This window comes from Puntigrus tetrazona, chromosome 21 (genome assembly GCF_018831695.1).
Source record: "Puntigrus tetrazona isolate hp1 chromosome 21, ASM1883169v1, whole genome shotgun sequence".
Taxonomy (NCBI): Eukaryota; Metazoa; Chordata; class Actinopteri; order Cypriniformes; family Cyprinidae; genus Puntigrus; species Puntigrus tetrazona.
In genome coordinates this window covers 3,786,075-3,805,211 of record NC_056719.1, presented here as the reverse complement: position 1 = coordinate 3,805,211, position 19,137 = coordinate 3,786,075, and the positions used below count along the sequence as shown (strand labels likewise).

General features: G+C 36.1%; 1 protein-coding gene across 4 annotated transcripts in view; it reads right to left on the bottom strand.

The window, feature by feature from the left end:
- The window catches only part of rxraa (retinoid X receptor, alpha a), a 131,949-nt gene extending 113,496 nt beyond the window's left edge, over nucleotides 1–18,453 (bottom strand). Inside the window, exon 1 of one of the 4 annotated variants that reach the window (XM_043221653.1) lies at nucleotides 18,309–18,453. In XM_043221653.1, the coding sequence (XP_043077588.1) occupies nucleotides 18,309–18,339 (31 nt within the window). In that variant the 5' untranslated portion in view covers nucleotides 18,340–18,453. The remainder of the gene's footprint in view (nucleotides 1–18,308) is intronic. The other 3 variants (XM_043221655.1, XM_043221650.1, XM_043221652.1) reach the window with 3 other exon arrangements.
- Between the last annotated feature and the right edge of the window lie 684 nt (nucleotides 18,454–19,137).

The window sequence follows — 19,137 nt, the reverse complement described above, 5'->3', positions numbered from 1 at the left end:
ATTTTGTTGTAATATAAATCATATTGAAAAATATTTCTTATATATGTATATATATATATATATATATACATATATATATATATATATAACACACATTATAATATTTTGGATATGATTAGATTCACAGCCTTCAATCTAAAAATGATGTTGTCTCAAAACGCATTAAGTGAGATACACATAATGCCTTTACCCATTCATAATCTGTATATATTGTCTCTTTTTCCATGCCTTCATTTTTGCATGAAGTAGACAGTAACAGAAACAACAGCCTACCTAGTTGGCTGGCCAACTTCCTGTGCTTTGCGGTGAAGCACTTCAAGGGCTGGGTATCACAGGCAGATAGGTATTTTTTTTACAACTTACTTGAAAGCTTAGCAGAGGCAAAGGTGAACAGAATGGGCTTTGGCACAGGCACAAAAATGCAACAAGCAGCATAAAGAAAGTTTAAAAGCAAGCAGGTGGTTTGGACAAACTAGGGGCAACCTGTGGTAAAACGAATCTTTTTCGCCCCTCAAACACTGTCTATTCACACTCTCTCCTCAATCAATACACTCAGCTTTTTTATTTACCACCCTCTGAGCCAGACACAAGATTCGGTTGGACAGAGACAGCGAGAGTCTTAGCCCGCTGTCTCCTCCTCTGTATGTGAATCAAAGAGGCAGAGACATGAAAAATTCTCCTTTCTATGCACAGTCACATTCAGCTGTGCCAGTGACAATTCTCGGCAACCTCGCTCGCTTTCTATCTGTTGTATTTCCTTGTTTACCCACCCTTCTGCCTGCCTGCCACAGAATCTACGGCTGTATCTACATCTAGTTTTCTTGAACTTTCTACCTCTATACATCTATGCAACTTGCTGGAATATTTATAATAATGAACGACGTGCTATCAAACATTTCCTGACCGTACATGTCCAAGGTGCATAAATAATTTAACAGTATACTGTGTAAACATGAAAAAAGCATGATTTATGCTTATCTACACAAGAAAGAAAATTTGCTTCAGTTTTTGTAAATACATAAACATGTCTTAGCGGACACTTATAAAAAATATTGAAAATGTATTCTTTCTCAGGCTACCCAAAATGGTTTTTCTTCATCAGAACATATAATTTGAGAAATGTAATTACATTACTTGCTCAAAAATTTATCTGAATGGGTGCAATCAGAATAAGAGACCAAACAACTGAAAACACAACAATAATGCACAAGTAAAACACATGACTCCAGTCAATCATCTAATTTCTGGTGAAACAAAAAGCTGTTTGTTGTAATAAACAAATGCATCATGACATTTTCACTGCTAAAATAAAGGAGTCCTTTATCCATAATTTTTTTTTCCAAAAACCAAAACTAAACTATATATATATATATATATATATATATATATATATATATATATATAGAGATAGAGAGAGAGAGAGAGAGAGAGAGAGAGAGAGAGAGAGAGCAACATTTTCAAGCCAAAACACTCAAAAACAATTCTAAACAATTAGTTGGTGGATTTTTATTTGAGAAGACAATTCTTTTTCACTGAAAGAAGCATTATTATAATGGATTATGTCCAAAAGCAATAGTTAAAATGCCTTAATTCTGTTTTGTTTTGTTTTGTTTTTAGAAACAAGCTGCTTTTCACTTCAAAAGGAGTTGTCTGAAAGAAGAAACATCTCCTATTCCTTAAAACCTAACAAACTAATTTCTTACATTTTTCAAATGTTATTTGGATGTCACCGTGAATCTAAAATAAAATCTTTCGCGCTATTTTGACCTCTCGTTGTGGTTGTCAGCCCTGTTGTGGTACAGTATACGAATGTCGGTTTTTCCATTGAACTTTACGAGAAGCTGTGCCACTTCCTGATAGGTAGTAATTATAGAAACAGATATAGATGGCAAGCATAAGCATCTACAGCTCTATTAGATGTTCTCTCGCTCACTTTTGTTTTAACTGGGTTCGCTATGAGTGGTTTCCGAACCACGCTCCTGCTATCAGTGTGTTACAACCTTATCTTTATAAAATATAAAGTCATCTAAAATCCCCCCATATGCCTCTGAACACACCGAAACCCATCTAGGAGACCTAGAGAAAAAATAAATTACAGCAACTGCCTTTGGGAGACAAAAAAAGGAGTGAATTTATCACAGCAGATGTGATGGAGTGCATGGAAAGTGACAGGTGCTAAAGAGAATGAACTAGAAGCAGAGCTCAGCGCTATCACAGTCAATACAGATGTCACAGCCTGGTGACAACATGACAGCCTGATTATTGTAGAAAGTCAGTCCCCACTCAGCTCCCAGACACAAACTCAATGCATTCATGACTAAGGTTCTTTTCTGTAACTGAATAAGTGCTCCCTGCTGTTCAATACCGTGTGGATTTACAAAGCATATAACGTATAAAGGCCACAGAAGCCTACAGAAATATGGGTATCTTCATAGTGGAGAACAGAAGTCTGAAAACGTATTGAAAATCCAGGACTTCACTGAAACTTGGAGATAAAAATAAAGTTTTAAGATATTAAGCAAAAAGCAGAAGATGAATAAGAAAACTACCGTCGCCATCATCTAACGCTCAAGTGAAGTCAATCTTTAAAAACAACAATTTAATAATTCTGTTAAAAAACACTGTAAAATCTCACGAGTCTTTAATAATGTACTCTATAATGTGTAAAGCATAACTATGATGAACTGATGAACTATATTGGTGTCATGCTTTAGTTGTTATTAATTAATTATGGTTTATAATTAATGCTTAAATCAACATTTTAGTTTCTAGTGATTTGTTCGGTTTTAGACTTTTAACACCTTTTATTGAAATTATGTGAATTATAGAATTACGTTCCTAATAACATAAAAGTAGAAAAATGAAAAGTAGAAAGAAAAAAACCCAAAAGAAATTCACTAAAGACAAAAAAGACTCTGCAGTGTTTAGTATTGGCTCAGTATTGTCTTAAAAAAAAAAACCCAAAAAAACCTCACTCACCAGAAAGGTTTACAATGGAAAATTAGCATTTAGTAAATTGCTCTTTAGGTTTGTGTATTCAACAGGCAGACAGGAACAGTCACTCTTATCTGCCTCAGATCACATGCAGAAGCACAAGCTGGGCAGATGGGCCTTGGAACTCATTTCAATATTCGAATTTGGTCGTGTTAGACAGTTTCAAAACAAGCTACGAGGGGCAAAACAGGGAGCTGTAACAAAAATAGATATGCATCGGTGTTGCACAAAGACACGTGGTGCGTTGCAAACTCTTTCCACACTTTGTTTGTCCCCTGGTTCTTGAAGCACTGAAAAGTCCTGGAATAATACAATGTTACTTAATCTGACTGCCTCTAAGTGTTTTGCTCGTACCTGTTACTGGAGTGAAATGACTGTGTGTCTGCGTGAGTCATACCTGGTTCACCCAGATATAACCCTCAGACTGGCCCCTAAACATCTGCCACCCACATGTCTGGTCCACCTACTGACGCCTCTACATGGCCTTATGCTTTTTGACTCACCGTTATGAATTTAAAGTCAACACAAAACTGAATTTAAAATAGACTTTACTTCCAAGATGTTGTATATTTCAAATATAACTAAATATTCTGGACAACAAATACACATTTTTTCATATCTATCTATCTATCTATCTATCTATCTATCTATCTATCTATCTATCTATCTATCTATGACATTATTAATACATTTTGTTTAGATTAAAAAAAACGATACTTTATTTACTTATTGTTATTTTCTTTCTTTCTTTTATTTATTTATTTATTTATTTTTATTTATTTTTTGCAGTAACATACACCAATTAATCACATGCAATATAAAAACTAAAATCCAAAATGTCCAAAAAACAAATAAACAAAAAACAACAACAACATCAATCTGACATCAATCTCAAGCACAGTGTCTTTAATCATTTATTTCTGTAGCCTCTTCCTGTCATAATAAAGAATTTCAATGACTGGATCTAAATCTATCCCCTTCACAAAAACATGAGACCCAGTGTGTCTGGTAAATTTAGAATTTGATTTAAGTTCCTTGAGATATTCGTCAGGCCTGTGCCTCGCTGATTTTGGTCACTGATTTTCTGTGACTATCCTCTCAGTACATGTGGATCTGGGACTAAGCATCAGATGGGAGAAGAGAAAATATGCACTTACATATATATCCAATATTCATGCCCTGAGTGGCGAGGCTGCTCGCAGTCATTAGTGCACTTACACTCTCTCTGACAGGCCTGTCTCAGACTCATCAGACAGGCCTTCTGAAGTCATGTTCCTCTGCAAAAATCATGAGCCTGTCACAAGCCGCCTGCCTCCCACACATAGAAATGTCTCCATTTCTTCTGCATTTTCTGTCTTTCTCTCTCCCTAGCTCTCTTTTTTTTGTTTTGGTTATGACTGTAACCATATTCGATATATGAAAGTCTACCGAGGTAAACATGATGTTAACAGACAGATGATATTATTCTTGCATGAATAAATAAATGATTGAATAAAATATTAGGGTTGGTCTCTAAGCTAAGTGTTTTTACCTTATGCGGATATAACACTGGAATCTAAAATATAATTTATTTAAATTATTATGTTTTCATCTATATAATGTTTAAAGTTTAGACATCATTCAAACATCAATTACTTGATGCACTTTATGCATAACAAAAATGTTAATATGCTTTTTTTTTAGATTTGTTCACTGGGAATTAAGTAAAAGTGCTTAAAATATTAAGGCTAAGTAACTGTCACTGACAGACTTTTCCCACTTATTTTAAGCATAAACAGATGAAAAAAATTCTGCCAGTGGAACAAGATGACTATAAATATATTTAAAAGAGATTCTTTGAATTTTGCTTGTCAAATTAATTGTTTCAAGGATATTTTCACTTGTATAATGATGTGCAGCCATTTTAAAAAGCGCTGTACATGTAAAAAGTAAAAACTTCACACCAAGAGATCACTAATTATGCACAAAAAATCTTCTAAAAACCATTCCATCCCATCAGTTTCATACAACTTTAGAGTTTTAAAGTATAGGCATAAAGCTTATTAACTTTCCCAATACTCTTTTAGCTTGTAATATGTAAGAGAAAACAAAATAAAATAAGGCCACCTATAAAGAAATCTCAATCAATTAAAAATAAATGAATAAACTAGAGAAAAAAAATAAAAATACATATATCACACATTTTAAAAAGTGTATTCAAATTCAACATTTTTCCAGCCCAGATGGATAATTTGTAATAACACTGAAAGGCAGGCAGGTTGGGACACTCACTTTCTATTTCTTTTTCTACCCTGAAATTTTCCCTGCCTGAAGGATTTTTTTGTCATTTTGTGGCTCCACTGTCCGTGGTCTTCACAGAAAACTGTAATGTGAAAAACTTTTTCTTTGCCTTTTCATGGCAGTAACCGAAAGAGTTAGTCTTTGTTCAAAATGAAAAAGTAAAAAAGAAGAAACATTGGTACATGTGTTCCTCAACCAGACAGCGCTCACCGCTGTCTTGTGTATCAGAAAGATAATGACATCTCGTTCACATTAAACTCAATTATATTCTTCAACTTGGGAGCCATGATGTGGCTCCTGCCTCTCAAAAATGAACGAGAAGGCCAAGTTGAGGTGCAACAGCTCGGTTTATGACCCAAGAGGGGAAGTTTCCCTCTGATATGCGTGTGTCCTCCAGGCCAAAAGGAGTCTAGGGGCACCATTTGTCTCCATAACCTACAGACGTAAACAATACGTTGGTCCACCTGCTCCAGCCATTAACAGGCCCAAAGAGGGCTGACGATATCATCGGCCTTAACAGGACTACCCACTGGGGAGGAGGCAATTAGGGCCTGGGGGAGACCAATAAATCTCCATAAACATCACCCAGATGCTCTGCCTCAGTACTGAGTTAATGCACAACAGCTTCCCTGCTCTGCTCTCTAGGGAACATGCGGCACTACAAGGAAAACTTGCCTTTTATCACAAATCCCGCTAGAAAGAGTTGGATTGGAGTTAAAACGCCTGGAGAGAACAGTTAAAGAAACCTCAAAGAGAGGAGAAACTTCCCCACGGTTTACAAAAAGAGTTACTGTGCCCGAAGAACCCAAGCTGATCTCTGTTAGTGTGTTAGCACTGACATGGAATAGGATTAGTCCTTGACCAAACAGCGATTGTGGCAGACTCTCCATTCAAACAGGTTTCTTCGGTCTGACTACATCGAATCGAGCAGCAAGCGTGCATCGTATGTGACCACATCTTTCGTTATGACCATCACTTCCATGAATGAATCTCACGACCTCATTAGCTAAACTGCTACCGGCGTCGTTTGGCCGTGGGCCTGGTTCCCCTTTTCTCACACATCACAGGGGACGTTCACCAGGCACATCCTTCCTGTTGAGGAAACGCCTGTTTCCTTTTTTATCAGATGTTAAATAACACAAATGCCTCCGTCAGCTTGGAGAAAAGCAAAAGAACATTTCTGAACAAACAACTCATTCGCAGGAGCCTTCAAGGGATCATCAAGTTCCAGATGCATCTAAAATGCAAATCACAGTGACAAATACAAGTTAAAGGTCGTTTATAGTCATTAAACAGTGTGCCATACTCAACCTGTCATAAATTCCAGACACATGAAATATGAGAATTTAGTTTTGTCTAGCTTGAGGCTGTCTGCCACTGTTGCCGCATATATGCACACCTCCTACTCACATGTGCAAACATTGGAAAGGAAGTTCCCCGTCCTTCACTGCAACGCTGACACACACCTTCCCATCTTTTACCAGTTTAGCCACATGAAGAGGCGGCGAATGCCTTCCCCTACCTCTGTGGTGTTATATCACTTTACCGGGTCACCAGATTTCTCAGTGTCATTGTGGGGACACATTGCTCACCCCTTGACTTCTTTACCTCTTGAACCGACAGAAATTTTCCCTTGATACTAGCCTTGACTGCCAGCTGTCATTTTCTCCTACTTAATAGGAAAGAGAGAAAAAGTGAGCTGCAGGAAGGGCCGGTGTCGGTGAAAGTGAGAGTTGCAAAGCGATAAGCATCTCGGCTTATTTGTAGAGTCCCTCATCAAAGTTGAATGACTGAGTAATTGGTTTGTAACAGTAACACTTACTTGGCCATCAATAATGACCATGCAAGCTTGGGTAGAATTACTTTGCTGGGGGGGACCGTTGTCGGGTTTCAGCGCTATTATGATCTGAAGGGACACGGTTATGTTGGACAAATATTTATGCAGTGTCGGGTTACTTGGAACATCCTAACGAGAGAGCACAAGAATAGGCAGGGTGATTGAGAAGTCAAATACACATGTCCAACATTATTATCTAATCTAAAGATCTCGAAGCAAAACAGTAATGATAAGATTGTAAGACTCAGCTCGAAGATTAGGGATGAGAGTCGTTAAAGGTTCGGATTCTGATTCTATTTCTTTAATGACTTTTTATGATTTAGCATTTCTGTTAATTATAAAAAATGTTTGGAATAAAGAAACACAATCGCATAGGCTTTTTTTTCGGTTGTAATTATTACATTATAATGAAATTCTACATTTGGTGGCATAAATGTGACTCAATAATTATACTTAACCTGTATTAAATATCCCATAAAAATGTAACGCATAAGCTATACGTTTTTTATTTATTCAGAATCGGACTAGACTGATCATGCTGTTTATTCTTGAGTCATTAAAAAGAAATGGCTCAAGAGAGTCAAGAATCGGACTACACCAGTCATGTTGTGTTTATGATTCATTAAAAGAATCAGCTCAAAAGAATCATTCGCTTCGGAATCACACCCCGTCAATGCTGTTTGTCTTTGATTCATTATACATAAATTACTCAAGAATCATTCATTTGGGAATCGAACAACACAAGTTTGAGGATGAACATGAATATGATGAATGCACTGCATGTTCTCCAAATTTGAGCAATTTATTGCATACATAGTCCAGAGAGACCTTTTCAAACACTCTGCAGTCAGAAAGAGACTACAAAACACAAGGTCACCCTCAACTTCCACCGCCTAAATCACACTTTTTGAGAAAAAGTCTAAACCCTTTTTCTACTCAAATCCACCTTGAGATTCCGATCCTAGTCTGTGCTTGTTTTCCTCCTCTCTGCTTGTTTTCCCTCCTTTTACTCTTTCCTCAGTGCAACAGTACACTAGAGATGATGTTATGATGTCATCTCATATGTTAATTCCACACAGTATCACATCAAAACGCCAGAAAAAAAAAACATCTGCTAATCTCTGGGGTCATACACACGAGCTATGAATTAAGATATGATCTGACATTTGCAACTGGAAAAAGTTGTCGCGGCAAAAAAAGAAAAAGGTGGAGAGAAAACTGAGCTTGTTGAATTGCTTAGACTTAGAATGCTAGTGTGGCCATATGTCCGCATCCTCTCTGGTTTCTCATAAGCCCCTCCTTACCTCCCCAGAGATGCACAGCTGTGGGACCTCTGTTTGAACCCCCAGCTGGGGGTTGAACAATGCTTCCCTCCAAAACATACACACTCAAACACACACACACACACACACACTTTTTCGAGTAATCATAGCCTCGTACGCGGCCGAACTTTAAAGCTGGGGATCACTTCCCTGTGGTCGCTGCCCAGGCAGTAAACAGATCCAATGGACAGCTCACCTGAGAGAGCTAATGCGGAACCCTATCAGGCCTTCTCGGATGTCTGGCCCTTTCCACTGCCACTCGGGCAAGGCTATGAGGGCAGAGACAGGGGCCTGCGGAGAGGGATCATGGTGATACCCAATCAAACGTGGTAAATCCTCTCAGTGGTCAGACACAGTTATATAGTTTCATTTATTAATACCGTGAAACTAACTTGCATCCTATTCGCATATGAAGTAGGTGACAAATATAAGTCGAATGATTCACAAAAACCAATAACATATGCCTCGCACAGGGAGGAGATCACACTTCTTCTGGAAGCATAATATCAAAACAAACAATGAGAGGTTGAGATCCGTCTGGGCCCAGACACAAGGGAGTCTTGGGATTAATTACCTAGTGGTGACTAATCATTCCTGTTCAGCTTTGAGTAGGAAACTTCATTTGGAAACACAAAGTCTCTCCACTCGATAATTCCAAGCTAGCACAATCTGTGTCTTATTTGATTTTTTTGGATAATAATATTCAAGGCAGAAATCTCGAAAAAGCTACAAATTTGCATGTATGCCTAAAGTAGTCATGAATAAACATATACGGTATAAATAGCTACACATGCTGTATGTGTGTATAGAAAATGCTACTAAACAACTTCCAAATTCTGTTGATGTTCTGATTAAAATATGCCAGGATTTGATTTTATTCATCAGGAATTAAATGATGTCAATGGGAGGGGTTGTAAAAAAAATATTATTATTAAATATTTATTATTATTGTCATCTGAAAATATTAATAGGTTTAGAAGAACAGCAAGTTATTGCTTTTAAGAAAAATTAAGACAAAGTATTGTTTTTATCCTGAACAATAAATGTCGCACAATAAGAAAATACATTTTAAAAAAGTGTTGATGCTGATTTCATGTCACATGCAAACCTAAAGTTAAGAAAAAAAAGTAACTTCAAACTTCATTGTGGCTAAAAGGGCTTGATCTGGTGAAAGCTGATGTGGTGAGTAGACAGTTCATAAAATACCCAATTTATCTGATAGTTATATATGCATGCACAAAGTGCCCTTAAAGATCATCAGTCTCTGAAGTCCCAGTGGTCAAAGCTCACCTCCAGTGGAGAAAAAAAGCATTACACAGCTTTTTATCAGTAGATAATAAACTTTAAAAATCCACTCACAAAAAATATATATTTTTAATTTTTTTAAAGAACATAAAGCTAACTTTTTTTCTACATTTTTATTTATTGCAGTATATATATATATATATATATATATATATATATATATATATATATATATATATATATATATATATATATATATATATATCAGAAAGAGATGGCCCTTCAGAACAAGCCTCCTTCTGTTTCCATTTCTTGTCTCTGCTCATTTGTCTCTGTTAGGTCAGGGCCAGACAACAGCATCACCATTATTAATATTGATATTGAGGTAGTTACGATTGATTTTCTCTCACCCATCATCCTCAGGTCATTTTTGTTGGTCAAGGGGCCTGGGGTTTTTTCTATATATATCATTTATACAGAAATTCTTTTTTTATATTTATATTCTTTATTTACATATTATTTTAACAAATACATAAACATGTATGTGCTTCTCTGGAGGTCTATAAGGAGCCTCTTTCAATTAATGCATTTTTAAATCTTCTTTATGATGATTGGGCATGCTTATAATGGCTTTGCCACAAACAGCTAGCATTTAGTTTATTAGGTTTACGTTCATAAACTTGTTGCATGCAAATTACCATTTATATGCACTGCATGAGCTTGGTTGATTATTTTCCTTAAGAAACTGAATTTATCTTTATACATAGTCATCGGAAATCAGAAATTTGTCCACATTCGGAAGGCAGGAGCTGATACTGATCTAATCACAGCCTGTAGTTTCCCATAACACCATGCACCATCTCCAGACTTCAGATTCTGTTCATAAAGTGGGATTAATACAAAACTTTATGCTTGAATCACTAAGTGATGAAGTGATAAGTGAGCCACAGATTTACCACATGAGCTCTGTTAGGCAATATCTCTCTATGCGCTTATTCAAGTTCATGAAGAATCACTCTGTCGTATTCATTGGGTGCCTGAAGGCCTAACAGACACTGCTTTTCACAATAATGAGGTTTACCAGACCATTTTAACTACACACAAGACCACATTTCTTCACAGTAGATAAAATCTTTTAACAACTTTAAGCATAATACAAATGAGAGGTCACAAAGTAGACCAAACAGCTACTGAACAGTGTAAGAGTGTAAGATTTGCTAAGAAACAAATGAACAGCCTGGAAATAAATACCTCCAAGTATTAACAAAGAAACCTAAAACACACTATTTTCCACTGTGCTTTAAGTAAAGTCAACAAAGTGTCCAAATGTAACTTGAGCAAATGTAATCCTGAATGCATTATGGGAGTGGAGAATCAACACACATTCAGGTATTTATAAAAAAAACAAACAAACAAACAAAAAACATTACAGATCAATATACCAACAAATGTCAAAGCATTAGACTTGTGGACAAACAAGCAACTGAAAACTACTAGAAGCACTGAAGACTGTAAAGAGCAACAGGATGCCTAAGATGGTTAATTAGTTTTAACTAGTCAGCTAACTTCCAGCTAGTCCATCTTAAGGTTAAGAGATCATCAGTGACTAGCAAACCATCTTAGACTGGTTAAGATTTTTTTAAACCACCTGAAGACATCAGCTTTTTCTGCTAAGTTTAACCTATGTGTAATATGGTAGCTATTTCGATGACAGCCACTGTGTGATAATGTCTTAAATGGCCTTTTCTGATTGTTGAACACTGAATGCACCATTACGTTCGACCCTTACAGTGGTTTCCCTCCTTACCATATCCATTCTCAGCAATACTGAGCCAGCTAACCTTCCCAGAGACCAGCCGTCCTTGCCGTCATGGCACTTGGCAAGAGCTGAGTGTGAATTAGACATGACAGGGTCACTGCCGCCCAGAGTCTTAACTCTCAAGAGAGAAGAGCCAGACTACGGAATACAGCTGGACACAAACATAAACACAAATGTCAGTTTGTCTATAAGTGACTTGTCGCTTTCTGTAGTCTCTATATATTCATGATATTTTGATGCAGAAAAGTAGCCACAATTGTCCAAATAAAAGCCATCAGTTATGTCTTTAAAACGAGATTACGTACATGACAGCAAAAATCTGTTAACATAAAGTCAATATTCACAAGAAATACATTGATGATGACTATATAGACTTTATAGCATATAAAATATAACATACATACACTTGTCAACATTTGAGGTCAATCAAAACCTTTTATTAAAGTTGTCCTAAAGGCTAAAACTAAAATGCATTCTTTACAACTTTCATGAATTTCATATATTGAATATTATATATTATATATATATATATATATATATATATATATATATATATATATATATATATATATATATATATATATGTTATGTTTATATATATTAAATACATTTACATATAAAATATAAGAGTATAAGTGTATAAATGTAAATATTGTCAAAATATACACTGTATATGTGTGTATTTACATAGCATAATAATGCTTATATAATGTAAACAAAAACTTTTATTTTGGATGTGATTAATCATGACAGCACTATATATCAGGATGAATCAGGATGAATGAAAGTGCTTTCAAATCACCAAGAAACAAAAATTGACAATTTTTATGTAATAAGCTCAGATTCAGTCTGGTCCCATTTTGACACGTAAAATCTATTTTTCGTAGTCCATTCCTCTACATTTGTTTTTTTCATTGAACACCTACTCTGAGATTTACACATTATAGAAATAAAAATCAAGAGATCATCAATTCATGCTGAATAAAATATGATCTATGCAGCTTAAACAGTTTTGACACCGCACAAAGCACGTATCACTCTAACCTGGATGAGGGCATATTGTCTGTAGTCACCAACATTATGCAACAAAGGTTGTAAATTGAACTTAAGTTGTATTGAATAAAAAACATTCCTTTAACACTTGTGTTTTAAATAATTTGAATAGAATAAGATAAATTAGCATAATTACGGAAAGAACTATGGAGAAGATGTGCTTAAATATATCACTAAATTCAAATTTAATGGTCCCTTTTTCAGTCTGCGTGTATTTCAAACCAGACCACATAATATATTCAGCATTAAGCACTGGCCTTTAATTTAATTTCCCCTCAAATTTGGCAGCACTGCTGCATTAGTTCACTGTGATCAATACAACGATGTCTGCACTACCAAAAAAATAAAATCATTTTACTTTCTTCATTTCAAATTACATCATGCAGGAACATTAAAGTAAATTGTGGATAGATCCTGTTTCATTATTTATTGTTTCATAGACAGTAATTACTGTCAGACATCTTTGATGTGGTGAAAGCACTGCTCCTTTCCTTCCTGTTTCCCTTCCCCGCTAACTGCCCATTCTATAATTATTCAAAGAATAACTGTGATTAATTTGATTAAACATAAATTAATAACATAAAAATATACATTTTAAGTCAATTGGATTGGTCTCACTGCAGTTCATTTTCGACCACTGCGGTTAAAAGCCAGTCTTCACTTCTTCTCCTTGAATAATATTATGTCTTGTCTTTAAATAGGACATTTTTGCGGTATACCACAGTACCTATTCAACTCTGGTAGACCCTGTGAGTGCGTTCAAACAAAGCACATTTGGAAATCATTATGATTTAGCCGCTGAATGGGGCTAATGGATGGGAAACAGGGTTTAGTGGGTTTATTGGGAGGCTGATGAACATATTCAGAGGAGTCAGTTCATTAGTCTTGGCTGAAAGCATCAAGCACACAATCGTGGTTCACTCTAGGCGCACATCCTAAGTGCTCACTGAGTGTGGTGTACCAAGCCAAACCAGAGAGTTTACACAACATTAAAAGAGCAATCTACATAGTGCTAAACACCACCTCTCTGAATTTAAAGCATGTTCTGATGATAGTAAAGACAACCGCAGTGTACACACACAGGAGGAGATTTACTTAGAGCTTGAGGGGGGACAAAAGCCACATCTGAGGTGGGAAAATAGCCCGTACCTCGAAATGGGGTATTTAAACTGAGGGATCAAGATTTGGCTGGTTAGTACAGGTGCTGTAAGATGTTAGGGTCGTGCATGATGAAAGTACAGCACTTTTCGTTGGCTCTGTGCTAAGCATTACCAACCTAAGCATTAACCGAATGCTAAATGAATAAATAAAGGCAAATGTTTAAAATAGTCAAATTTAGTAATAAAATGATTAATGTAATTTAAATAACTGAACAAAACATCAATTGTCGGAACCAAAAACAATGTACTTCGGCCTTCCAGAGTTTGAGTACCAGCTTGTTAACCTATCCTTCACCCCTTCACTTCCTGTCAACTAAGAGTCCTATCAAAATAAAGACAAAAATACCAAAAATAATTCTTTCAAAATTTGACCATACCCTAGGCCTACTGTTTAAAAGTTTGGGGTCAGTAACATTTTGTATATTTTTGAAAGACATCTATTATATTCACCAAAGCTGCATAAAAAAAACTGAAATATAATCACAGTTTGGGTGTTTTATATTGTTTTCAAATATATTTATATGCATTTTTAATATGCACTTGTATTCCTGTGACGTCACAAGTGGTAAATTGAAGGTTCATAAGAACAGCATTTATTAAAAATGGAAATCTTTGTAAACATTACAAATGTCTTTCACTTTTAATGAATATGTCCTTGCTAAATAAAATTTATAATCACTTAAAAAAAACATTCGTTCCCAAACGTTTTAACAGTAGTGTCAGTTATAGGAATTGCCAAATGTTAATGTACAGTTTGAAGAACAGACATTATTTTTGATATATGCACACATAAACATATTTAAAGGAATAGTTCACCCAAAATTTACATTTTGCCATCATTTACTCACCCTCATGTCATTCCAAACCTGTATTATTATTACTAACCTATACTATGATGTCAATGGGGACCATCAGCTGATTACATAAAAATATCTACTTTTATGTTTCAGTTTCAGGTTAGGATTGACATGAGGGTGAATAAATGATAACACATTTTTTGGGTGAACTAAAAGTGTCAAATTATTAATGTATTCACGTTGTTAATTGTACACAATACAGAAATACTTCTCAAAGAGCGTAGCTAAGAATGCCAGTGCAGCTTTGTAGATCATATATCTTTGTATACTCAACAAATCAAAGTAATATATATATATATATCAGAGACATTAAACAAGGACTTGTTATAGATGTACTATGTACCAGTCTCCTACTCATAGCCCAAGTTTGGGTAATATCAGAGTATGCAGTCTGCGTGGAGGTTGGGCATCCATGCATGAAGGATGGTTTGGACGTTGCTGGCGTGATCTTCTGCCCCATGGATTGGCCGCATGACTCTCTCCTCCCAGCTCAGTGCAAGCCTGCATGGTGAGCTGTCAAAGTTTATTACAGTCACACACTTCCACGATCAATAAAGCCTCGTCCCGAGACATACAGGGAGAAGAAAGGATGGTGAGAGAAGAAGAGAAGTGAACAGAAAAAATAGACATGGGGCAGAAAGATCAAGGGTAGAGGATGTACTGATAATTTGTTTGTGCCTCTTTTGCAGAATGCATTACAAGACATGCAATCTCTGAGTGTATAGAAATGCACACTGTCAGAATTTCATAGAGGCATATTAATGAACCATTAAGAACAGACAAATCGACCGGTTAATGTTGGATTTGGCAAGTGAGCCCCAAAATGACTCTTTTAAAGAAAAAGCCTAGATTACACCCGGCGGCATAAACATAAGGACAAAATCTGCTCTGCATTTACAACAAAATTGGTAAGCTTTTGAAGCTTTTCTTTTCTACAAGCTCTGGCAGAGAGACAACCTTTCTTGTTTTCGAAGCCATGAAAAGGTCCAAGGGTGTGGCAAAGCTTCCACACGCCTTCATCTGGGGTTTTGTGTAGTTGCCAATCTGATACTGTTGGCGGACGACTGTGTCACTTATGAGACAGCAGGATTTGTGTGGCTATGAGGCAGATGGAGAGATTTACAGAGCTGCTAAACAGGAAAATGAGCTGACAAAGCACGCTGAAGTCAAGCCTGGTCTAGACTACAATCAACAAATCTTTGTGAAATTATAGACTGCTAATTCTTCAGCACATGACATATGATAGCCAATGAAGATGATGAAGAGAGCAGATAATTATATGAATGAATATATCTACAAACACTTTTACCCTGCTTTCTAAATGAGGGTATGCCACAGAGTCTGCTGTTTTAAAAAGTACCCTTCCTCTACAATAAAGTAACTAGTTACACATTCGTTTTATTTTTTTGTTATTGTTGAATAGTGTTGAACTTTCTTCTCCTGTGACATATTCTTCATGCAATTGCATTATAGATTTTTAGAGATATGCCCTCTACTGTACGGACATGAGTTTACATTTCCTTTGGCCTGAGGCATATTTTACTTTTGTTGTGAAAGTGCTTTTACAGTACCTTACAGAACCTTTTTATATTAAAAAAAAACAAACAAGCGGTGCCCAAATTTAAAAGGTTTTTAAAAAATGTAGAAATAACATAACACATTATCATAATTAGATACTTTTTTTTAGTAAGTAACGCAATATTATACTTTTAAATGTAACTTTTCCCAACACTGACAGCAATTAATTTTTTATTTAAATATCATACTATCTGTAATGTATTTATATTCATGCCAGAAGGATTTTGTCTACAAACTATAGATAAACAAACCCACACACCCCCACACACTACCCATCTGGGCTATGGCATATACTGACATGTGTATCTATAGGCCACAAATAATTGTTTTTCTTATTGGATCACTGCACCCACAACATGCATGTCTGGTCAATTATTCAGCTAAGGACTAGTGGTTGTTTTTTGCACCTAAAATGTTGCAAGACGAAACAAATCTTTCTATTTCAGGAGTTTACATCTCCCCTCCATGCTTAAAAACACTACTTTGAGTGTAAAAAAAATAGGACTTATTGAAGATTGAATGTAATGATTAAACCTGAGGTAGGTTAGGAAGCATTCCTTTCTCAAAGGTTGCCTAGTGACACTATTAATGGAACTAAAATGCAACTTTGAAATTAAGCGGGAATACAAAATACTCTCAATAATCTCAAAGACATTCTTGCAACGCACTATGCCTATTAAAATCAATGGATTCATGCCATTCCTTCTAAAAGGTCCGAACGTTGTGTCCATCTGACATACAGCAGCTCAGGGTGAAGCGTGAAGCTACTAACGCCTTACAGAAAACACTCTCTGGCTTTTGCAACAGCAGTGGCCTACATTCCGAAGCGCTGTGCCAGGCCTGTTGCAAAATCAATACTCAACAGCCTCTCTTAACAAACACTCTGGCTCTTCCCAGTGGTATGAGAGCCACAGCCTGCCAAACCTCTGTCAGACTCATATTTATGTGTTAAGATTGAATTCAGCATTTTCCTTGCTCTCTATTTTCTCATTCTTTTTGTCCTAATGGATGAAATCCGTGGAATTAGAGTGGTAGCAGAGTCAAACAGCCTGGCCTGCGGTCCAGCCATTACAAAAAACAGTAAGGATCAGCCTGTCCACCCATGAAATGTTAAACCTGCGGTTGTTTAGGTGGCTACACACAAAACACGCTATATTAGGACAAACCGGGGCACATAAATGTATAAGAGTATACATTTATTGCTCAAAAGAGCAGCCAACTAATATTTGCTATTCAACCGAGTCCAAGATATTGCATTCATGGCTCCTGCCGGGAGTGAAACCTGCACAGAAAGATTTAGCATGCCAGAAGAATGACCTTTATAAAGTCCAAGTAAGAACCAGCTCAGTCACCGTCCAGTGGCATAAACCAACTTTAAAATGCCAACAATCTCTTGCTGGAAAATACATCATCGCCTTGTGACATAGCTTTATGCTTGAATGCTCAAGTACTGTAGAATTTATCAAATGGTTTAAAAGGTTTCCAAGAAGCACTTCAATCCAGCTGCAATTATCACAAACATCCACACATTTAGAGCCCAACAAAGTGCTTAATTAAATGCAGATGTTATGACTACAATGGATAAATATATGTGTAGCATATAGCAGCAATGTAATACAACTTACTATTAGAAAAATATTCTGGGTTACATACAAGTTAAGTTAAAGCATAAGCAACATTTGTAACATAATGTTGATCATTTCAGCTACCTTATTTTCTTTCTAAAAATGTATTATTTAAAAAAATAGATTAAAATAGAATAAAGCTTGCAACGAGACACATAAAATGGAAGTATATTAAATGGGTATATTTAGATAGTAATGGCAAGCAAGTGTTTTTTTTCCCATACTAAGTCAGATGAACACATAGAGCGTTCAAGTCTTGTGGCAACATTTTTAAAAGCAAGTATTTTAATGTTTACAGATTGGGCCCATTCTCTACCATTATAAGTGCCTTACTGTAACCCAATTTATTTTGACTTGTAACCCAAGTCAAAATTAATTTCTGTGGTAACCAACATTACGCCACAAAATGCTGTCAATTGAGCTTAACTACCGAACTGAGAAAATTTCTTAAAGCCCTAAATGCTGTAGGCAGGATAATTAAGTGCAATAAAAAGCCCATCGGAAAACAATCTAACACATCGCAGCCTTTCAGACTCACCCATGTGTATATCAAGGCAGAAGGGATCCATGAGGAACAGCTAGAGCTGATAGATGGTTTGTCTGAATGATGACGGGAGCTACGCCAGCCCGCAGTGATCTCTTTAGAGAGCTTCTCTCCTCCTGACATGTACCTAGGACAAAACAAAAGGTTTCTTTGAGGCTCCTCTCAGAAATACACATCCATGAAGTACCTCTCTCACCCCCCTCCGAGCGGTCATTTAAAGAATAGACTGTCCCCTGCTGCCGATCAATCTGTTAAGAACTCTCCATTCTCTCTGAATTAGGAAATCCTGGCTTTCTTCCACTGGAAAGCTATCGAGAGTGAGCACTGCAGGATGGATTTCCAAAACAAGACTTTCTCATGCCAAGTGGCACCTCTGTGTACAATTGAATTCCAGTAAGGTTTGTTTCTCTGTTTGTTTTAGGTCCACGCAATGGCACTGCATGTCTACGCCTCGCAACCTAGAATTTTAAGAGAAGGAAATATGATTAAATCAGACATGCTTGTGCCATTCAAGCTTTTTAATTACTACGAAGAAAAATATATAATAAACTACAATTATGTGAAGCCTGTGGGAGTTAATATATATGTACTATATTAATACTATGAATGGGAACTGGGTTTAACATGCACCAAAAACACAGCATATAAGTATTATTATATAAACGTACATAATTGGTAAAGTTTCTATATATTACTTATAAAAACCTAATTCTGGTCTGTTCCTCAAACATAAAGATAATAAGACATCACAAGACTTAGAATGCATAAGAAAAATGTGAAGATTTAAGTTTTTTTACATAATTTAACAGAATTAATTTCTTCT